Source organism: Haliotis rufescens, unplaced genomic scaffold (assembly GCF_023055435.1).
Source record: "Haliotis rufescens isolate VD_foot unplaced genomic scaffold, xgHalRufe1.0.p SCAF_17, whole genome shotgun sequence".
NCBI classification, from domain to species: domain Eukaryota; kingdom Metazoa; phylum Mollusca; class Gastropoda; order Lepetellida; family Haliotidae; genus Haliotis; species Haliotis rufescens.
In genome coordinates, this window is record NW_025963857.1 from 21,970,416 (window position 1) to 21,995,394 (window position 24,979).

The 24,979-nt window shown below is 42.3% G+C and overlaps 1 protein-coding gene across 1 annotated transcript in view; it reads right to left on the minus strand.

Moving 5' to 3' along the window:
* Positions 1 to 22,752, minus strand: part of LOC125381060 — a 59,453-nt gene extending 36,701 nt beyond the window's left edge. Inside the window, exon 1 of the mRNA XM_048397239.1 lies at positions 22,682 to 22,752. Within this exon, the coding sequence (XP_048253196.1) occupies positions 22,682 to 22,752 (71 nt within the window). The remainder of the gene's footprint in view (positions 1 to 22,681) is intronic.
* Between the last annotated feature and the right edge of the window lie 2,227 nt (positions 22,753 to 24,979).

Sequence of the window (24,979 nt, forward strand, 5' to 3'; positions counted from 1 at the left end):
AGTACAAGCATCCACACATCCATACACACGTGCAAGCCAGTCGCTTGCAATAATCTCTAAGGCGACGATAAAATCCATTTCACCTCACAAGATATTACCTTAAAGATTTAAGCAGTTCCAAGAAATATCGCTTTTTTTTTGTTTATGGAATGTTTTTTAGATTATATAAATCCCGTATCATGACTGTCATGGTCCTACTGCAAATGAAACGTTGATACCCTGTCTGTCTTCCTGAAGACATATACAGTAAAGTACGTTTATAACGAACACGCATATAACGAACTGACGGATATAACGAACTGACGGATATAACGAACTGACGGATATAACGAACTTACTTTTTCGTTCCGACCATTTGTTGTATGTATGCTGTATGTATACTTATAACGAACTACGGTTATTACGAACTCAAATTAGTGGTCCCCTCGAGTTCGTTATAACCGTAGTCTACTGTAGCACATTTATGAAAGAATAAACAATTGTTTGATGGAGGTACTGGCCTGTACTTAACAAGCGTAACGTCGCATTAGAAGAATACAGACTTTGCTTGATAGAGGCACTGGCACCTGTACCGAAACGTGGATTTGACTGAGTCGGTATGATTTTACGCTGCTTTTAGCAATATTCCATCAATATCACAGCGGGGGACACCGGAAATGGGCTTGGAACATTGTGTCCATGAGGGGAATCGAACCCGTGTCTTCTCTTACACACTAGGCCGACCCACCGACCCACCGACCCACGTTGACCTGCACGAGTAGATATGTTGAAATGCATTTCTGTCTTCAAGAGAAAACGCGTTTATTTTGTTTGTTTGTTTGTTTGTTTGTTTGTTTGTTTGTTTGTTTGGTTGTTGTTTAACGCCGCACTCAGCAATATTCCACCATCGATCCATGCAATTGGGATACGATGACATGCATCAACCAAGTCGGCGAGCCTGACCACCCGATCACGTTAGTCGCCTCTTACGACAAGCATAGTCACCTTTTACGCAAGAATGGGTTGCTGAAGACGTATTCTACCCCGGAACTGTATTGATATTGTATACCACAAACTTTTGTTCGCTAGATTAATATGTCCAACGTACGACATTTCCGTTTGGTTATTCAAATCACGCACGTAAACATTTTTTTAATGTCAAACACGAGGAAAGGCGTCAAGATACGAGGTGTGGCAGAAAAGTCCTGAGCCTACATATGATGGTGTTGATGGAGTTGGTTGCTGATTATTGTTAACATAATCCCCTCCGGGATCAATACACTTCTGTCAACGATGCCGGAGTGCCTGGATGCCACTGCTGCAGAAGGCGTCATCCTGGTGGTATATCTCCCACAGCAGAAATGACGTCATCTTCATTTGCATAATGCTTGCCTGACAGTTCTTCTTCAAGTTTTGGAAGAGGTGGAAATCTACGCCAAAGCTACACTCATGCATTGCAGCCATCGCGACAACAGACTGGTGGACAGGGAATTGTCCTCGTGGAACAACACGCCGACAGTTAAGTCTTGATTTTCTCAGGCAGTTGCTGTAATATTGGCCATTGATGGTCTGACCTGACCTCTGTCCACTTGTAGGATTCCTTTGGAATCCCAGAAAACCGAAGCCATCACCTTGCCAACAGAAAGAACAGATTTGACCTTTTTCGGAAGAGGAGACGTTAGATGTTGTTACATCTAGCCGTGAACATGGTGAATGAAGACTCGTCCATGGTTACCAGTCGCTCAACACAAGCAGCTGGTCTGCTTTAAAACGAGGTAAATTTTAACGAGAGATGATGAACCAGAGCGTTTCTTATATCAGTCATCAGTAGCCTTTGAACAAAGCCTGCTGATCTTTTAACATGTCGAGTTCATTCCTCAATGTATTCAACTCTGTCATTTGGGATATCTACTGTTTTGAGTATCTTACGTGTGGTGAGTCGTTGATCACCCTCATTTTCCTCAGTGAAGAGGCGACTAACGGGATCGGGCGATCTGGCTCGCTGACTTGGTTGATGCATGTCATCGTATCCCAATTGCGTGGATCGATCCTCATGATGTCAATCACTGGATTGTCTGGTCCAGACTTGATTATTTACAGATCGCCGTCATATAGTTGGAGTGCGGCGTTAAACAACAAATAAACAAATCACTCATTTGTAAAGAGTTCTTTATAAGAACACTTTGTCAACGGTGAGTCAATATATGACTGACTACACAAACCCCATTAGAGATCTGCCGATAGTTTATCTGTTTCTTTTGTTGTGGCGTATCAGTGTGAGCATCGATCCACGCAACTGGGATACATTTGAACCACTTTGGTGAAATATACGAAAAAAACTAGGAACATAATAAAGGCGAACCGGGATTCGAACTCACGATTCTGGCACGCCTAAAGGACGCAGCCCTGGAGAGAAAAGTTGTCTGCCTTCGACGTCGGGGCCAAATCTGCCCAATATGTAAACATGAACTGAACACATGGGTATGAGGGGTGTTGTGTGAAGAAATGTGACAATAAAATAATATGGATTTGTTTTCAAACTGAATTTGTCTTCAAGTAGTAAGGTCTCTAACGAAACACTTTATCACAAAGTGACTCGGGTGTTATACGTTATACACCCACCGTTCCTCGGGTATGTCGTCTACATATCATACCCTTACCGAACGCGTGAGACATATAAATCCCACTGTCAATTCTTTGGCGGACGATTATATGCAGAAGAACGAGCACTGCTGTGACAAATTGTGTTACGTACCTAAACTGTATACAGTTAACTACGCTTATAACGAACACGCTTATAACGAACTGATAGATATGACGAACTTAGTTTCTAGTCCCGGCCATTTGTTGTGTATATGCTGTATATATTCTTATAACGAACTACGGTTATTACGAACTAAAATTAGTGATCCCTTAGTGACTGGTTGAAAGGTTCTGAGCGTAACTGCATTCATGAACCAGATAACCAGGCAGCATAGCTCTACAGGTATCCAAGTGACACAGTGTTCTCTGTCAATGTAACTGGACAAAAGTGGCTTCCACTCTGTCATCAAGTATCTCCAACTGAAATTACTAACTAAAACAACCAGTCATGCAGACATGCTGTCAGCTTTAGGTGAGTGAGTGGGTGAGTATGGTTTTACGCCGCTTTTAGAAAATATTCCAGCAATATCACGACGGGGGACACCAGAAATGGGCTTCACACATTGTACCCATGTCGGGAATCGAACCTGGGTCTTCGGCGTGACGAGCTAACGCTTTAACCACTAGGCTATCCGACCGCCCCGTCAGCTTTAGGGGATGCTGACCATTCCTTGGCAACTGACACGATGTGTCCAGGTAAGTTCAAGAGGGAAAGACAGCCTTGAGATGATCAAAGATCAGGTAAATCTTCATCTTCATCTTCACTGGGGGCGGTCGGGTAGCCTAGTGGTTAAAGCGTTCGCCCGTCACGCCGAAGACCCGGGTTCGATTCCCGACATGGGTACTATGTGTGAAGCCCATTTCTGGTGTTCCCCGCCGTGATATTGCTGGAATAATGCTAAAAGCGGCGTAAAACCATACTCACTCACTCACTCACTCACTCATCTTTACTGATTTGTTTGTCTGTTTGTTTGTTTGTTTTTTAACGCCGTACTCAGACGACGGTCTGTAAATAATCGAGTCTGGACCAGACAATCCAGTGAATGACGTCATGGTCATCGATCCATCCAATTGGGATACGATGACATGCGTCAACCAAGTCAGCGAGCCAGACCGCCCGATCTCGTTAGTCGCCTCTTTACTGAGGAAAATGAGAGTGATCAACGACTAACCACACGTAAGATACTCAAAACAGTAGGTATCGCACATGACAGAGTTGAATACATTCTGAGGAATGAACTCGACATGTTAAAAGTGACTGGTTCAACTGACGATTATGTTTCTAGGTTTTTCAGTACCATACCCGTGCTCGTGTGTTTCACCGAAATAGTAAACGTCTGAGACCTGCATCACTTCGGGCTTTCCTCACACATTAAGCTGACACACTGTGGTATAACTGGAATACACTTGAAAGCGGTGCCAAACCCAACTCACTCACTCACTTGAATATACCGGAGAAGTAGCCAGACAGTGACACTTTTGGAACACTTCGAGTTAGTAATGAAACAACTCTAGATTAAATAGCACTACGTTCCTGACGACTAATTACTGCCCAAATGCAATGCAACGAGCGTCTACCGAAACTAAACCAAAACAATGTAACATATATTGTTAAACAATTAATGATAACAACATAACATATAACAGTAAGTATAATTATGTATATGTCTTTGCATAAGTTTCATTCGACTGTTATTTACACGAATTAATTGCAAACGTGATTTGACCACCAGGTGTCGAAGACCAAATCAGTATGCCTGGCAATGGAGCTAGTGGGTAGGGACGTTTTCAACATTGAAGTCTCTTAAACAAAAGTCCACCTCCTTCTGCAAGTCTAGATTATCTTGTGAGAACCCAGAGGTCGTGTTAAGATCATTCCCCTGGGGAGGTTGAGAAGATCTCCAGCTATTTGCGAGAACCCCACGAATCGGGTTAAGATCATTCCCCTGAGAAGTTGAGAAGAACTTCAGCTATTTGTGAAAACCCAGAGGTCGTGTTAAGATCATTCCCCTGGGAGGTTGAGAAGATCTACAGCTATTTGTGAGAACCAAGAGGTCGTGTTAAGATCATTCCCCTGGGAGGTTGAGAAGATCTCCAGCTATTTGTGAGAGCCCCAAGAATCGGGTTTACATCATTCCCCTGAGACGTTGAGAAGAACTTCAGCTATTTTTGAGAACCGAGAGGTCGTGTTAAGATCATTCCTTTGGGAGGTTGAGAAGATCTCCAGCTATTTGTGAGAGCCCCACGAATCGGGTTCAGATCATTCCCCTGAGAAGTTGAGAAGAACTTGAGCTATTGGTGAGAACCCAGAGGTCGTGTTAAGATCATTCCCTTTGGAGGTTGAGAAGATCTCCAGTTATTTGTGAGAAGAAAAACTTCAGCTATTTGTGAGCCAAGAAATGAATCATTACTCGATGCATTGCCGCTTAGTATTCTTATATCAATGGTTTATAGAGGATGGAACGCGATAGTATCGCGACAGAACCCAGTAATATGGCGAGGGAACCCTATTATATGGTAAAAGTACGCTATGCTATTGCGAGAGAGTGAGTGAGTGAGTTTGGTTTTACGCCGCTTTTAGCAATATTCCAGCGATAGCACGGCGGGGGACACCAGAAATGGGCTTCACACATTGTACCCATGTCGGGATTCGAACCCGGGTCTTCTGCGTGACGAGCGAACGCTTTAACCACTAGGCTACCCGACCGCCCTATTGCGAGAGAACAGCTATTACAAATATGGTGAGGGGACGCTATAATATCTCTTCTACCTTGGCAGCTAAGAGATTCCGTAGTTTGGTCCAGCAAATGCGGTTTAGTAAATTAGCATTGCAAGCAACGTCATGCCACGCCTCTCTACCCATCTTATCCCGTCGCCATCTCATCCATCCCGCCCATATCCCGCCCTTCCCTTGGGCCGATACAAAACCGCCGCCATTAATCCCTAAAACATTAACTCGCCAAATGATTTTACCCAAAGAACAATCAAACACCATGGAGTCGATGATTTAAAGTAATGGCGTGTTTGGGTCGTATGTGGACCATTATTTGGCGATAACAGCAAACACAGTGGCCCCCTTTGATGAATCCGTCCAGTCATATTAGAACCTTTGATGTACTCCAACCAGGCTATCACTTCACAAGCACTGTCTGAGAGCTGAAGTAATATGAAACATGGCTTCAGTCGGCTCCGTGGTCGTTTGACGAGATGACCGACGGAGTAAGGCATTTTATGGTCGCATCCTTCAATTACACGATGCATGCACAATTTGAGCCATTTGCACAAGCTCCGTCTCATCGCGTGCCTTGTGCCGCTATAATATTTCTAATATTGGAGAACGACAGGGAAACATGGCATCGCTGTGAGGTGTTTTCGTTTGGAAGATATTGTGAAGATTGCTTTGTCATGTAATCTATACATAATCTTTCATTTGGCTGACAAGTTCTGTTTAAATGTATCAAAGTAGAGGCCGCATGTCGGAATACCAATCGATAAAACTTCTAAAGCAACCGTTGTAATTGATGTCGGCTACTGTGTTCTTTGTCTGACGTTCACTTAAAGCAATTAAGTGACGGGACTGTCCGATATTTCCCGAAGATACAACTCGCGGGTCAGTGTTTGTGTTAACTTGTATACTAACATAAAAGACACTTCTCATTAGCGAAAAAAAACTGTAAACGAATCCTTCTGATCCCCCACCGTTTGTAGACATCGTGTTCAAAAGACAGACAATTCTGTCATGATCCTCAAAGATCTTCCCGGAACCAATAGCCACGGGCTATTAACACAATAAACACCGTTATTCATATTTTTGGCGCGAACCTGCTCCGTCCATCGTTTGAAATCGACTAGACTGAATGTATGTGTTTCGCGTAAGTCAGTGCGGGGCATACCAGTCAAAGCTATACAGAGACACTGCTAAGTCCTTTAATCTTCAATCTAAGAGATCTGAAAGAGCGCCGTTAAACAGGAAAGTGCGCGTGTCTTTTGGCGGAACTTTTCTGGTAAACTCTTTGAGGGATTGGCGATAATGGATATAGTGCTATCGGCCTTGGACAATGGATTCACGGCAGAAGAGGATAGCTATAAACACCAGCTGATTAATCATAATATCCAACTGAAATTCACAGAGTAGTGTTTCTTTGAAAGTCGTATGAAATAACACAGAACAAAGACGGTCGGGACAACGTGAGAGACCTTGGGTTTCAGATCCACAATCAATTAAAAGAAGCCCTTTGATACCTAAAACACGTACACATCCGTCTCACGGCCCATTAAAGCATGGATCAGTGTGAAAAAGTTTATTTCAAGGTGTAGAGTATTTTCTCTGGAAGAAATACAGTTTTGAAGAATGAAGTCTATGTTTTCTCGACAGCCATGAAAAAAACCCGCTACATATCTGAGGAGTCTTTTAAATGTGTTTTTTTCTGTTTATATATTATTCCACAAAACGAAATAGACATTTACACGCCTCCTTTTTTTCGCACATGGTGAAGATAGTGCTGCTTATATACATCCACCTACTTAACATTTGGCAAGCGGATCCAGCATTTTTAAAAGGGGGTTGGGGGTTGGGGTTGGGTTGGGGGGTTTGGGGGTTGGGGTTGGGGCTGGGGGTCCACACAAACTACATTTGGTTTTCAAAAGGGCGGTGGGAGTTCCGGGCCCCCTGGACCCCGCCCCTAGGTCCGCCTGTGCCCGGTGAACGTTTTGTCCAAAGAAGGGAGAAACAAAGCTTTTTAACCCAAATATAACTTTCACCTTAATGCTCTTACATCTAGCCAATCACCTTCATGCTCTACCATCTAACCAATCATATTGATGATTTAACATCTAGCCAATCATCTTCATGCTCTACCATCTAGCCAATCACATTCATTCTCTACCATCTAACCAATCATATTGATGATTTAACATCTAGTCAATCACCTTCATACCCTCACATCTAGCCAATCACCTTCATTCTCTACCATCTAGCCAATCACCTTCATTCTCTACCATCTAGCCAATCACCTTCATTCTCTAACATTTAGCCAATCACCTTCATACCCTAACATCTAGTCAATCACCTCCATACCCTAACATCTAGTCAATGACCGCGGTACTCTAACATCTAACCAATCACATTAATCAGTTTACATCTAGCCAATCACCTTCATACTCCAACATGTAGCCAGTTTCCTTGATGATGTAACATCTAACCAATCACCTTGATACTTTTACATCTAGCCAATCACCGCGGCGCGCTAACATCTAGCCAACGACCTCGATACTCTAACATCAAGCCAATCACCTTCATACTCTAACATCTAGCCCATCACATACGATAGTGTAAAAAAGCTAGTCAATCACCTTGATACTCTAGATCCAGCCAATCACACACGTTAGTCTACTAATATCTAGCCAACCACCTCGATAATCTAACATCAAGGCTACAATGGTGAATCTCTGATATGAAGCTTTTCACGATTACCATTCAGCCAATCATACGGCCGCTGTAACACCTAGCCTTTCACGTTTGCCTTTTAACATCCAGCCAATCACGTATGTGGTATTCTGAGGTAACACCATCTTCCAGAGGCAAGGGTGTTAACTGACTATAAAAGTCCAGTTTCCAGCCTTGCCGAACTAGGCTGGAATTCCTGGGCTCGACCGTAGCGCCACCAGTGGTTATTACGAGTTATGTTCCTTCTAAGCCTCTCCTAAGGACCAATCAGATTCCACCTCTCGTATCACTTGCATTTGTTTCAAATAAAATGGTGGCGCCCAGTCAAAACGATCTGATTGATAATCAAGATCTATATTGTGATAAAACGGGTCTTACATAGCGAAGTGCATCAAATCACGTGAGTACCTTGATTAAAAACATGAAAAGACTAGGAAAATATCTGTTGACAACGAGTTGGCGGCGCACATGCTTTGCAAATCCTGCAATCGACAGAAATCTGCACGACATTTTACAAACCGGATTTCGATTTCGGTGCGCGATTTTGATTGGACTATGCATAGACTCGTTAGCCCAGCCAAAATGTAACTCCATAATAACCAGCCTAGTCCGGCAAGGGTGGAAACTGGACTTTTATAGTCAGTTAACTCACTTGCCTCGGGAAGATGAGGTAACACCGGATCCTGGCTCCAGTATCCTATACTTCTCGTGAGAGACAGATAATGGGTTTGAGAGGTAACAAGATGTAACATGGATATCTGTCATGGTAGCCAATGACGTTGATCGTTACTAATACTATCCACCATTGGTTGTCCTAGTTCAGATACGACTATTTACTGGTCGGTACTCAAACATCTAGCGAATTATATCGGTACTCTAACGTCTAGCGACTTATGTTGGTCTTCTAGCATCTAGCACGGCGTGGGTGTAGCGTATATACTAAGTCGAATGGCTGAAACGTTCCCCTGTCATGTTAAAACCCCCTATTCCCTCAACGGGCACCCCAGGCTAACAACGCATTCGTGATAATGCTGAAATGTTGGAAATGGAGGCGTAAAGCTGTTCACCATCTTCCTTAGGCAAGGGAGTTAACTGACTATAAAAGTCCAGTTTCCACCCTTGCCGAACAAGGCTGGAATTTCTGGGCTCGATCACAGCGCCACCAGTGGCTATTAAGAGTTATGTCCCTTCTATGCCCCTCCTTTTGACCAATCATATTTGCTTCAAACAAAATGGCGGCGCCCAGTCAATACGATCTGATCGATGATCAAGATATATATTGTAATAAAACGGGTCTTACCCCGCGAAGTGCATTAAATCACGTGTGCGCCTAGATTAAAAACATGAAAAGATTTGGAAAATATCTGTCGACGCCCAGTTAACGGTACACATCATTTGCTAATCCTGCAGTCGACCGAAATCTGCACGTTGAAATGTTGTTTATAAGTCGGATGTTGATGTTGCTACGCGATTGTGATTGGACTATGTATATACTCGTTAGTCCAGCCAAAATAAAACTCCACAATTGGATCCCAAATCGGCAGGGGTGGACACTGGACGTTTTCAGTCAGTTTACTCCCTTGACACTGGAGGATGGCTACTCACTCACTCTGACATTTAGTCATTCACGTTGATCGTCCAAGATCTACTGAGTCCTGTTTCAATTCTAACATCTAACTATTCTCATCGTCCTCTAACGTCCGCCATTATCATGGTCTTCTATCATCAAGCCATTGTCATCGGTCTGCTAGCATCTGGCCATTTACAGTGGTCTTGTAACATCTCGCCATTCTCATCGATCTCCTCCTGTCTAGCCATTCTCATTGTCTTCTAACGTCTAGTCATTCTCAATGTCTTGTAACATCTCGCCATACTCATCGATCTCCTCCTGTCTAGCCATTATCATTGTCTTCTAACGTCTAGTCATTCTCAATGTCTTTTAACATCTCGCCATTCTCATCGGTCTCCTACTGTCTAGCCATCCTCATTGGTCTTATAACGTCTAGCCATTCTCATTGGTCCTCCAGCGTTTTGCCATTCCCATGTCTCCTAACACGTCGGTTCTCTAACATCATGCCTATGACATTTGGATGTTTTATAGGTGATCGGGTATACCAAGAGCATATCACACACACACACACACACACACACACACACACACACACTCACACACTCACTCACTCACCCACCGACACACACACACACACACACACACACTCATTCACTCACTAGTCGCGTTTAGGATTAGTGCATTAATATAGCGAGGTGCTGAATGCAGTAAGGATAGTTGTGAAGTTGGAGTCAAGGTGACGAGGGTAACGGCGTCGTGGCGATTGTCATGGTGACGGTTATTATAACGTTACGACATTGATGTGAGATGGTGGGGATATTAACAGTGATGGTTATTATCAAGTAACGATATTGTTGTGAGATGGTGGTAATATCGATAATGACAGTGACTGATATTTGGAGGTAACGATATAGATGTGCGATGGTGGTGATATCGATAATGATAGTGACGGTTATTTGAAGGAGACGATACCGATGTGAGATGGTGGTGATGTCGACAATGATTGTGACGGTTATTTCAAGGTACGATATAGATGTGCGATGGTGGTGATATCGATAGTGATAGTGACGGTTATTTGAAGGTACCGATACCGATGTGAGATGGTGGTGATGTCGACAATGATTGTGACGGTTATTTCAAGGTAACGATATAGATGTGAGATGGTGGTGATATCGATAGTGATAGTGACGGTTATTTGAAGGAAACGATTACCGATGTGAGATCGTGGTGATGTCGTTAATGATTGTGACGGTTGTTATAAGGTAACTATATTGTTGAGATCGTGTGATATCGACAATGATTTGACGGTTATTTCAAGGTAACAACATTGTTGTGAGATGGTGTGATATCGACAATGATAGTGACGGTAATTTGAAGGTAACGATATTGTTGTGAGATGGTGGTTATAACGATAATGATAGTGACGGTTATTTGAAGGAGACGATACCGATGTGAGATATTGGTGATGTCGACAATGATTGTGACGGTTATTTCAAGGTAACGATATAGATGTGCGATGGTGGTGATATCGATAGTGACGGTTATTTGAAGGTAACGATATAGATGTGCGATGGTGGTGATGTCGACAATGATGGTGATGGTTATTTGAAGGTAACGATACCGATGTGAGATGGTGGTGATATCGATAGTGACGGTTATTTGAAGGTAACGATATAGATGTGCGATGGTGGTGATATCGATAATGATAGTGACAGTTATTTGAAGGTAACGATACCGATGTGAGATGGTGGTGATATCGATAGTGACGGTTATTTGAAGGTAACGATATAGATGTGCGATGGTGGTGATATCGATAGTGATAGTGACAGTTATTTGAAGGTAACGATAATGTTGTGAGATGGTGGTGATATCGACAATGATTGTGACGGTTATTTGAAGGTAACGATTACCGATGTGAGATGGTGGTGATATCGATAATGATAGTGACGTTTGTTATATGGTAAAGATATCGATGTGCGATGGTGGTGATATAGATAATGATAGTGACGGTTAATTGAAGGTAACGATTACCGATGTGAGATGGTGGTGATATCGATAATGATAGTGACGTTTGTTATAAGGTAACGGTATTAATGTGACATACCCGTACTCGTGGGTTTCATTGAAGTTGTAACCGTCTGAAACCCGAATCACCTCGGATTATCCTTTGTGTTTGTTGTTTAACGCCGCAATCGGCAATATTCAAGCCATATAACGGCGGGCTGTAAATAATCGAGTCTGGACCAGACAATCCAGTGATTGACATCATGAGCATCGATCTACGTAACTGGGATACGATGTCATGCGTCAGCTAAGTCAGCGAGCCTGAACACCCGATCCCGTTAGTCGCCTCTTACGACAAGCATAGTCGCCTTTTACGGTAAGCATGGGTTGCTGAAGACCTATTCTACCCCGGAATCTTCACGGGTCCAGTCACGTTAAGAGTGGTACTCCGAACATATATTTATGGATCATATTTACAACCAACCTAAACACGAAGAAGCGACAGTTTCCCTTTAAAAGGGTTCCATAAACGTGAGCAATTAACCGCTTAGTCTTACTGGAAAAATGACCTTTCGATATACTCATTACGCATGCGTTTTCAGATACCGGGTTTGTGTTTTTACATTTAACTCAGACAGTAAGTTTCAATTATCCGTGCATTTTCTTTTTATTAATTTGAAGTAGTATTTGATGAACTGACATTTTCCCATGAACACAAAATAATAAATTGTTTAAGCATATGTAAATATTTCTCTTTGTTTAAAGATTGTTTGAATGTCATACCGATGTTTTCTTAAATTTACTTTAAGTTTTTGCTTTCTATTTGTCCTCTTACAGACAATCCAATTTTTGTTTTATTTTTCTGGAAATATTATTAGTTATTGATTAGACGAGTATTTCTAATGAAACACATTGGAATATGAACTTTCGGTCCCCATAATCCTTACTTGTGTGTTATTTAAATGTTTTATTATCAGGAATACGATGTTTATGATTTTCACATAGCTATTTTTTGGTACTAGGACTTGATAAGTGTTGCTATACCTGATTAATTCCAATCGATTTATTAAAAAAGACGCCGACAGGTATCATGTTTGACAATTCAGTAAAGGGCCATTTTTCAAGAGCCTTTGATGTGCTTGTTCGCGTTTCATCACGGCGATTTTAAATAAACATTATTTCTCTAAGGAGAATTGAATCACCAGCAAGAGGATCATATTTAATAGCCACACACTATGTTATTCGAAACCTTCCATGGCAAAAGGAGATAACAAAACAAGAATGTTTTAACATTGGCACATACTTTTGACCGACCCCATTTATATATACTAGTATACTACTTAAAAGAAATTAAAGAACACCCACAACTGGATGGGTGTGTGTTGCAATACCCACCACCCTTGACAGATAAACTACAGTAAACTACGGTTATAACGAACTCAAAGGGACTACTAATTTTAGTTCGTTATAACCGTAATTCGTTATAAGCATATATACAGCACAGCTACAGCATATAGTCGGGACTAAAAAGTTAGTTCGTCATATCCGTTTGTTCGTTATAACCGTGTTCGTTATAACCGTAGTTTACTGTATACTCAAATTTTAAAAAATCGGGTGTAACGTTTTTTCAGTTGTATTACTTGTAATATTGATTTCAGAATTTTTATGAAACCATTGGCCACCTTACCATTGGCCACCTTACCGATGAAGCACACAAGAACCACTTCACCGTCTGTCAACACGAATATAGTCTAACGTACAAAGTCTATTAAAGTGATTTGTAAACGCATCCGTATTGTTTAATTATCTTCACCGCGGCCCGGTATTGTTTAGTTCGTATATCGAATTTTAAGGACTTTGAGGTACTTTTATTCTCTTATTCATCAAAGTGTGTATATCCTTTGATGTTAGCCGCGTCTGTATACTTCAAAGCTAGTGATAACGAACTTAGGAAATTAGTAAGCTTTCAGTATCGAGAATCGGCCTGGATAAGCGGTGTAAACAGCTATTCCTTCCATGGAAGCGGAGACAATCGATAGTCGTGTTTGTAAACGTTGTGTTTGAAACAAGACATTAACGCCATTGTCTGAGATAGATATAGGGGGCCAGACATTGTCCCATCAACACACGGTCTTGCCATGTTTATGTGGACATATTTTACATTAACCCCGAGATGCACAAAGCTGGTCTTGTCGTAATTTGCACCAAAAATAATGCTGTGGAGGTTTGTCCACCAGGTACTCCACCATCTTGATGTGGGCAGACACAATCTCTCGTTAGCAACTTTTCTATAGTAAAGGACATGGCATTTTTGTTAGTTCCGAAGGCACGGGGCATGTCGTCACCTTGCTGAAATAAGATACATGATTACCGTATTTCCTCTATTAAACGCCCGGGCTTCTATTTATTTCGGACAAGCCTTTGACCCGGCGTCTATTGGAGGCCCGGCGTCTATTGGAGGCCCGGCTTCTATTAATACCCCCATTTCACTATGACCACGAATGTCCCGAATCGTCACGAAATGGAAATATTTTGTGTTCGTAGATATCCGTAGATATATCTCAATCATTAGCGATAATTATTTGTATCAATTGATGGATCCGGCGTCTATTAGAGGCCCGGCTTTATTGTTTGCACTGAACAATTGGGGGCGGTCGGGTAGCCTAGTGGTTAAAGCGTTCGCTCGTCACGCAGAAGACCCAGGTTCGATTCCCGACATGGGTACAATGTGTGAAGCCCATTTCTGGTGTCCCCCGCCGTGATATTGCTGGAATATTGCTAAAAGCGGCGTAAAACCATACTCACTCACTCACTCACTGAACAATTGACCCTGCTTCTATTAGAGGCCGGCGTCTATTAGAGTCCCGGCGTCTAATAGAGGAAATATGGTATATGTGATCTGATCGGAGTGAGTAAGCATGGACGCTGCGATTATTATTCCAGCAATACCGTGACGGGGGATACCAGAAATAGGCTTCACAAAATATTGCACGCTTTAACCACTAGACTGCCCAACTGACCCGATATGGTCAGCAGACAAGGCATGTGACGAACTATTTGGCTAATTATGGGCATTTGCACGCAAATGTCACGTCTCAGTTTGTGTGATGCTAACATCATCGAGATGGCATCTTTAGCGCAGTGACGATCTCTGTGAATTATAAGAATTTGGTTAGGAAATTATATGTGAAAAATTGTTTTAATTATATTTCATCAAGAAACGATCTCAATCATATTTTCCGACAGATTACAGTAATGTATATTAACATCTGAGTATAGCCTCCTGTGGATCACATTTGGTATCAACGCGGACGCTAGTGTGGGTGCGTGCGTGCGTGCGTGCGTGCGTGCGTGCGTGCGTTGTGGACGCCGTACTCAGAAATATTCCAGTTACATGTATATGACTTCAGTCTGTAAATATTGGAGTCTGGAGTCTGTTTGTTTGTTGTTTAACGCCGCACTCCAGCTATATGACAGCGGTGTGTAAATAATCAAGTCTCGACCAGACAATCCAGTGATTGACATCATGAACGATCTGCACAATTGGGAACGGTGACATGCATCAACCAAGTCAGCCTCTTACCACAAGCATGGGTTTCTGGCTATCAATTCAAACCTGAAACCGCCACGAGGATATATAAAAAATACTGACGCGCGCGAACATATACACTATCCTCTGGGGATACACAGCACTGACTGAAACTCGGTGACAGTGAACCAGTCTTTTGTAAAGAAAAGCACGAATGATTTACCACATATAACAAGACAGTTGTGTAGCTATACACTAATGTTTCTTTCTCTAGTTTAAGAACGATAGTCTTCAAGGATCTTTGTTTCTTGCTCAGCGACCTAGTCGGCCTTAAACAGTGTGCAGATCTGCGTCCCCATGGATCCGCTAGTCTTGGGTTCGGACCCACAATATCCCCATGATCCTTTGTCAAGAATTAAAACATTGGATATCGTAAAAAATGTAAAGTCCGATAAGCATATCCAAAGAAGATGTTCTTTTGGGTTATTTACCGAAAAATATTAACCCTTGAAATATTATTTTCTCATAATTTCAATAAGCTTTGATCCAGCTGTCATATTTTATTTGTATGAATACATTGTTATGCAAAACATTATAAATGCTTAGAAAAATAAACAAGTTATAATTGTAAAAGTATCCTTGGTCTGTCAGCACCATGTGGGCGTTCGCTCGTCGCGCCGAAGACCCGGGTTCGTTTACTCACATGGGTGTCATGTGTGAAGACCATTTCGGGTGTCCCCCGTCGTGATATGCTGAAATAGTGCTTGACGGCTTAAAACAATACTCACTCACAAACGCTGCATCACACTGAGGTTTCACATAAACCAACACTCCGTGATAAAATCATAATGTTCAACGTTAAACCCAACTCACTCACACACGCCACGCACGCCAACCGTCTTCCACTGCATGAAAACTTGGCTCACTGACAGTTAATTACATACATGTGAAACGACATAACCTGCAATCTGTTAATGCGGGAACATACACGAAGGATATTCCCTCACGACTGATCACAGAGCATGATGGTGAATTGAAAGCAGGAGGCAGTTGCCACTGACAACAATGATGATTAAGATGAATGCAGGGAGCAGGGAGTCTTCCCCGCCGACAACAAAGATTGCAGGATAATGTTTTAATCTTTATTCAAGGCAGATTATGATGAAACAAGTCAATGATGTTAATAACAGTAGACCAGCGTGCGCTCATCAATGCGTCGTGTGTCCATGCCGCCGCCACCTTTAATGTTAGAGAAGACATTGTCCCTCCATCAAACAGCTCACACGACGCTAACTTCTTTGACATTCTCGCTAACATCATGGAATACATGTTCAAACGATGGCGATCTTACGAACTTAGTCTAACAATCGGAAGCACAATTCTAAATCATATTGATATTTCACTTTGACAAATTAAGCGCGGGATTATGGACTGAATCTCAATTACATGATTATTGGACGGACAGAGCAAACCAACCGATCACAGGCGAGGAACAAAGCCGAAATACCACTGATCGGCGACGAAAGCAAATCAGTCCGACTCTCTCCTGGAAACAGTTCTTTGATGCCTCTTGTGAGGTGAAATAGATATCTTTGATATGGAAAATGTACCTCCTCGTTGTTTGCAGTCGAATGACGTGTTGTCGATGTGTGATTGTACGGGCGAAGGCAAAAACGTAAAATTGGCCGGAAATGAAGTTCTACACATGCTCAGAACCTTTGTGTAAGTTCCTCATTGACTTCCTGTTTCATGGCGGTACTTCAGTTGCGTGGATTAGTAGCTTAGACTCGTTTGTTTACGGAACCATTGTTTCATTAGCATCGCATCATGGATCATGTTGTTCTTAATTGTCTGAGACCGAGTCGACACGCGTTTCAGTGAAGGTTAAATGTTTTGTGGGGAAACATACGCCAGACATGATTGTGTGACCGGCTGCAGAAACACTTGTTACAAATTGAGAAATATTTGCTTTTTCTTTGATGACGGCTTTGATAGAAACTGTTTGATGTACTGTTAATTCTTAGCACGGAGGACATTAAGACATTAAATTCCGGACGTTTTGGAAGCTAGACTAATCCGATCTTGTACCACGCCATTGAAGACGTTATTGTCGACAAGTATGGCATAACATCGGGTTGGACTTGCAGGGGAGTGAAACGTTTACTTTCACGTTTTCACGTTTTCACGTTTAGAAATATTCCAGGCTTGACACACGGAGAGAAACGAAACGGTGTTTGGAGTGCGAAAAAAAAAAGCTTTTACTAAATTGCCGGGCAAAAGAAAGTATAAACTTGAATTTGACAAACAGTTGCAAACGTTATCAAAACGTTACAAGGCTGGAAAGTCACCGAAACACAGCGAACATAAGGTCTACAATACAACTATGATACCCGCATCAAATACATCACCATCTATCCCAATTGCGTGGATCGATGCTCATGATGCCAATCACTGGATTGTCGAGTATTTGCAGACTGCCGTCATATAGCTGAAATATTGCTGAGTGCGGCGTTAACAATCAAGCACACAAACAAACAAACAAACAAACATCACCATCGAATACTCTTTCTTTTATGTGTCATATTTACCCACCATCAAACATGGGTGTCAACTTTATTTTCCCCGACAGGTTAATATGCTACCCATGTCCTCTGATTCCAACAGACATAGCTGTACATTCTGTTACAATGTGATGGTGGAATTGGAATATAAAAGAAAACATAATTATTCCCTGTGCCACGAAGCAATATTGAGGAAATGGCTCCTTAAGTCCACCAAAAGCATTCGACAGACGCTGAGTTTGTTATTTAGCGCGATTGATAAAACATGATAAAAAAATGTGTCGGCATGATACTGACTCAAAGTTTTCTGGGACGAGCCATTGCAGTTCATCCCGTTTAATGTAATGACTAAATATGCCCCAAGACATATCGCCTCCCTCGTTATTGTAGTAATACGACATGAAACCCAACTCATTTCAATCAAGAACATGATTTTATGTGTTCAATTTTCAGGAATCTTAAGTAATAGGTTTAAAATATGAACTGAAATTTACGTTGAGCGTACGTATGTTGAAACAAACATAAGGTTAAGCAGTTAAGTTTGAGGTTTAAATAGTTGTTTCAAATTTCTGAAATTTAGATTATGCCCCCGGTCCCTGATTTGTGATATAAATATTTCGGGGTTCCCTAAATTTCGGTCATTTGCCATGTCAGACGACCCGACGAGTATAGTTAAACATGTTTGCAGGGTGAATCGGCTTGCTTCCAAATTGGAACTGATGAACACTACATTGAAAGTGTCATGTTTGAAGATTGAAATGTCTGATGTTAATAATCTTCCTTCGTTATCCCGAGCCCAAATAGCTTTCAAGTATCCGATGCTTATCACTGAAATACTGTTCAAAGCGGCCTTAAGTCCAACCCACTCACTACTAATGAGTGAGTTGGTTTTAACGCCGCTTTTAACAGTATTCAAGTTATATCACGGCGTGTCAGCTTAATGTGGGAGGAAAGCCCGAAATGATGCAGGTCTCAGACGTTTACCACTTCGGTGAAACCCACGAGCACGGGTATGGTGCTGACAAACCTAGAAACATAATCGGGGCGAACCGGGATTCGAACCCACAACCATAGGTTTCTGGCGTGCCCAAGGGACGCAACTCTGCCCAGCGAACCGCGGCGCCTTGGACGACTGGGCCACCCATGCCCCCTCACTACTAATGAGGATTGTTGGTGTGATATTATTCCTCGACGCTCACTCTCTCAACCAATGGTTTGTCGACGTTAGTCGACTACGTCGGTGTAATCCAACATTCTAGCACTCTTTGTATTGGGATCTCTGGTAAATACGGCGACAGTATCGCTTGTAATGGTCAATCCCGTGGTGGGCCATTGATTGCATCGTTGTCTGGGGCCACTGACGACGGCTGACTGCATACTGACTTAGCCCTCGTGTAAGATGTCTGCAATAAATGTTATGAGTACTTAATGCCCCAAGGCGCGCAAATGCATCGGTAGAGCGGAACCGGAAGTCGTGAAATAGAGGACCGGACTGAAGGGTAAGGAGTGAGTGAGTTTAAGCGGTTAAACGCCGCTTTGAATAATATTTTATTTAAACTGCCAGGCAAAAGATCGTATACACTTGCAAATTGGATTTGACCGAAATATTACAAATGTTCCCAAAGCTGAAAACAGTCGTCGAAATACTGCAAACTTCAGGTCTAAAACTCAACTATGAGACCCGTATCAAATACACCACCATCAAATAACCATTTCTTTTTCTATTTTTTAGCCACAATCAAACATTGGTGTGGAATTAAATTACTTTCTTTTACCCGGAAGTGTACATCACGGCGTGTCAGGTTAATAGGGCAGGAAATCCGCTGCAGATCTATGGCACTGTCAAACCAAAGATAAGTCTCGGGATCTGGGATTCGAACCCACGATCATGGTATCCTGCGCGCAACGACTGGACCACCTGTTCCCTCACTCCGACCAGAAGACTGGGGACTGTTCCACTGATTTTTCACCGATATAAGTATAACCAATTTAAATAATGTTTCAAATAATTAAAGTAGAAATTTAGATTTTTTGTGCAGGTAAATATGCATTAGTTTCACCTAATCAGATGTACTGGTCAGACGTCTGCGTCGGCAGAATTTCTGTGACATTTTTTTATTTCAAAGACTAGAAAATAAATGTTGAACTTTCCAGCATATAATATGGCCACACTTTCATACTACACCTTTCTTATAGGGATACGTTTGTCTTTCCGTGATACACATAACTGATTCTCACAAGTGAGCCCTGCTCACTTCCTGTCTTGTTATCGAGTACTGTCTCTTTGATTATCTATTATAATTATTCGCTTTCTGAATAGTGAGGGTCGGAAAGGCGTGATAACGGCTTTCACAGTATAAACGTTTATTTATTATTTAATGTCTATTTTAGCATATACCGGAAGTCAGTTACTTGTATGCCACGTGTTAATATCACTTATTTCCGCCCTACGTTCCATCCTGAACACCGAGTGTTTGTTGTGCTCAAGGTTTAGCTGGCCGGTTATGGACAGAGATCTTTCCCCCATGCTGCAGCTTCTGAGTGGATTTATTATCCACGAGAGTTCCGCAACTGTTCATCCACTCTGCATTCGGAACCTTTCTAGGGACGGTCGGGTAGCCAAGTTGTTAAAGCGTTCGCTTGTGCCGAAGACCCGGGTTCAATTCCCCACATGGGAACACTGTGTGAAGACCATGTCTGGTGTCCCCCGCCGTGATATTTCTAGGATATTGATACAAACGGCGTAAAATCATACTCACTCACTCACTCAGAACTTCGAAACATACCTATTACGTCAAGCATTTCTATAAGATATCCTATATGGATTTTGAGCATGATATCCGGCATCGGAAAGCGCAATACAAATGGAATATTATTATTATTATTAATATAATTATTATTATTATTATTATTATTATTATTATTATTATTAGGCCCTTTGATCGTCACCAGGGTGTCATCGTTCCCCCATTGCGTGGGTCGTTGCTCATTCTTGCAGTTACTGTTTGCTATTTATATTATCATCACCATCATCATCATCATCATCATCATTATTAATATTATTATTTATATTATTAGGCCCTTTGATCGTCGTCAGAGTGTCATCGTTCCCCCATTGCGTGGATCGTTGCTCATTCTTGCAGTTACTGTTTGCTATTATTATTATTAGTAGTAGTAGTAGTAGTATTATCAGGCCCTTTGATCGTCATCAGAGTGTCATCGTTCCCACATTGCGTGGATCGTTGCTCATTCTTGCTGTTTCTGTTTGTCTGGCCCAGAGCCCCTTATTTAGAGGAAGCCGTATTGCTGCATGACGGGGTCGTGAAAGAACACTCAATCATTCCGTAACTCACTATCTTACTTTGAACTTGACAGAATCGGTAGTTTCGGGAGATGGACTATGAAATCAGGTTAATTCTCTATTGTATTCAACGTATGAGGTGAAACCAGCTGATATTTTCCGAAACGCTATTCTTTTCCCAGTCTAAAAAGCCAACAACAAAAACAATGAAAACATCTGTTTGAATGTTGTAAATTCGTTTGTGTTGTTAAATATCACAGAGTTTGGAATCTCTGAAGGTACGGACTGCACCGGAAAGTTGTTTTCATTCAGATTGGAAGAAATTGCTACAGAAACCACTGGTAACAGGTAATTACAATCAATTAGGCAGCTCTGTCCACAGATCTAAGACAGACAATCCCACGTTCAAGTACGCTAATACACAAGACAGTTTCAATATTTCGGAAACACTTAGCCTTCCTCTGAAGTATTTCACCAGAGATTCGGAATTATTCAATCGAAAGTTTTTTCGTGACATACGGGAACTTTTCAAGCCACAGACAACTTAATACCAAACTGACGTCTTTGATACCAAGAACTTAAACATGCATTGCTTTCTGGGCACGCCCGTGTCGGGAAGCAAGGCTAGGATGGGCGGGCTAGTCCATGCCATCATCGTTTCTAGAACCAAGCACCAACGACACTGAAACATGAAAGGAATCGTAACCTTTGATCTTCGGTCCTCGGCTTTTGTTCAAAGAGAAATCGCCAAATTTACAAAGGGCTTTGCAAAGTTGTGATTTGCCACCGCCGCTAATTAATAAGTCCCGTCCTGATCAATACTCCAAAATGTATGTGACGATATCGTGAAACGGGGGTGCCTTCTACAAGAGAGAACGTGCGCTGCACGCGCCACTGTTTATCTTTCATCTCGAGTGTACCACGTGGTTGTTTATTGATGAAAGGAGCAGACGATCTCTTTCCGTCTCTGTGTGCCGAGAAGGGAAAGCACATAGTTAGGCCTCGCCTGTAATATTGAATCTGTTAATTGATAACTAGTCCGCAAAGAACATGAAAAATATGCCCACAATTATCTAAGCGACGATGTAACAGTAGTGATTAGGTGTTCGTATCATAGCAAATATGGCCGCCAGGACTTCAAGACCAGCATCGGCGGGACACGACCCAGGCAAACTTAAGCCCCGGTTTTAATAACACACGTCTTTCCGTGCGTTGCTCAAACTGTATCTGTGGGGAAAACAGCCGTATTCAAGTAATCACTTTTCCGATTACGTGTCTTCAAATGGCGAACGCCGTGTTCTGTTTGTTTTCGCGCCGTGAATTAAATTTGTATCACGTGTCGGCTATGTTATGATCGGATCTAAGAAAACAGTTTCAAAGGCTTTGAACTCGATGATTAGTTTTGAAATAAATTTCCCAAAGGTCAGTTTTCAAACATAAATGATCAACTTAAAGGGGAGGCTTTTTCACTAGGGTTTCGTGATGGACCAAAAAGCTCTTCATGATCAGCAAGTCTTTATTTCACAATCGTTTATTAAGGTTTGAACTTCTGAGATCAGAGAAAACAAGACGGTCTGAGACACGCTTCATGTACAAAACGTCAAGCAGTGATAGCGACCATGTTTGCCTTTCAGCTGGTTCGTGTTACAGTCCTCGGAGTGTTGACACGCCGGTCCTGTTCTCGAGACGGCCCATCACAGGCTGACAGGGCAGCGCCATTACCAGTGGTCTTTAATCTCATGGAATGACATGCTGCACTGGTCGTGTAAACGAATTCCATGCAGGGGACTCACAGAAGATGGAATGGTGTGTATATGCATTTATTTCATTGAATGACGAATGATACTTAATTAAGGCCTATAAAATGAACCTTACATTTACAGAACATTCGACATATTAAACTGATAAATGGACTGGCAGGTGGTCATTAGACATTAGACGCATCTGTAGAAATAATTATTACCAAGCGTGCCAGGAAATGGAACAAAAGGAAAGCAAGCAGACATACATTAGCAAGCATGCAAGCGGGTAGATAGAACGGAAAACAAGCAGGCATGTAGATCCAAAAGAAAGGAAAGACGATCGAATGTTGATCAAGCATACGTGTAGATCGAATGGGAAGCAAGCGGGCATGTAGATCAAATTGGAAGCAAGCCGGCATGCAGATCAAATTGGAAGCAAGCGGGCATGCAGATCGATTTGGAAGCAAGAGGGCATGTAGATCGAATTGGAAGCAAGCCGGCATGGAGATCGAATTGGAAGCAAGAGGGCATGGAGATCGAATTGGAAGCAAGAGGGCATGGAGATCAAATTGGAAGCAAGAGGGCATGGAGATCAAATTGGAAGCAAGACGGCATCCAGATCAAATTGGAAGCAAGCGGGCATGGAGATCAAATCGGAAGCAAGACGGCATACAGATCAAATTGGAAGCAAGAGGACATGCAGATCAAATTGGAAGCAAGAGGGCATGTAGATCAAATTGGAAGCAAGAGGGCATGGAGATCGAATTGGAAGCAAGAGGGCATGGAGATCAAATTGGAAGCAAGAGGGCATGGAGATCAAATTGGAAGCAAGACGGCATCCAGATCAAATTGGAAGCAAGCGGGCATGGAGATCAAATCGGAAGCAAGACGGCATACAGATCAAATTGGAAGCAAGAGGACATGCAGATCAAATTGGAAGCAAGAGGGCATGTAGATCAAATTGGAAGCAAGAGGGCATGCAGATCAAATTGGAAGCAAGGGGGCATGGAGATCAAATTGGAAGCAAGACGGCATCCAGATCAAATTGGAAGCAAGCGGGCATGCAGATCAAATCGGAAGCAAGAGGGCATGGAGATCGAATTGGAAGCAAGAGGACATGTAGATCAAATTGGAAGCAAGAGGGCATGGAGATCAAATTGGAAACAAGCAGGCATGCAGATCAAATTGGAAGCAAAAGGGCATGGAGATCAAATTGGAAGCAAGAGGACATGCAGATCAAATTGGAAGCAAAAGGGCATGGAGATCAAATTGGAAGCAAGAGGGCATGGAGATAAAATTGGAAGCAAGAGGACATGCAGATCAAATTGGAAGCAAGCGGGCATGCAGATCAAATCGGAAGCAAGCGGGCATGCAGATCAAATTGGAGGCAAGAGGACATGCAGATCAAATTGGAAGCAAGAGGACATGCAGATCAAATTGGAAGCAAGAGGGCATGGAGATCAAATTGGAAGCAAGAGGGCATGGAGATCAAATTGGAAACAAGCAGGCATGCAGATCGAATTGGAAGCAAGCGGGCATGGAGATCGAATTGGAAGCAAGCGAGTATGCAGATTAAATTGGAAGCTAGAGGATATGCAGATCAAATTGGAAGCGAGAGGGCATGGAGATCGAATTGGAAGCAAGAGGACATGCAGATCAAATTGGAAGCAAGCGGGCATGCAGATCAAATTGGAAGCAAGAGGACATGCAGATCAAATTGGAAGCAAGAGGACATGGAGATCAAATTGGAAGCAAGCGGGTATGCAGATTAAACAGGAAGCAAGCGGGAATGCAGATCGAACAGGAAGCAAGCGGGCATGTAGATCGAATTGGAAGCAAGAGGGCATGGAGATCAAATTGGAAGCAAGAGGACATGGAGATCAAATTGAACACGTGAAGACAAATTACTACTTAAACCAACGAATGGGCTATTACACCCCCAGATAGAAGGCCGACAGACAACCAGATCCATGTCAGCTGACCCAATGTCAACCTGACATGAAGGAGAAGGCTGTTGATATACTTTGGCTTTATATTTGTTGTTTTACGCCGCAGTAAGCAAATTTATTTACAACTATATGAGGTCGATCTCTAAATATTCGATCCCGGACAAGTCAAGCCAAAAGTTGATGCCATGTCGTCATGGTGTGATGACACACAGGAGACCAAGTGACACTTTGCATCAACCACCATCTTCGTCAGGT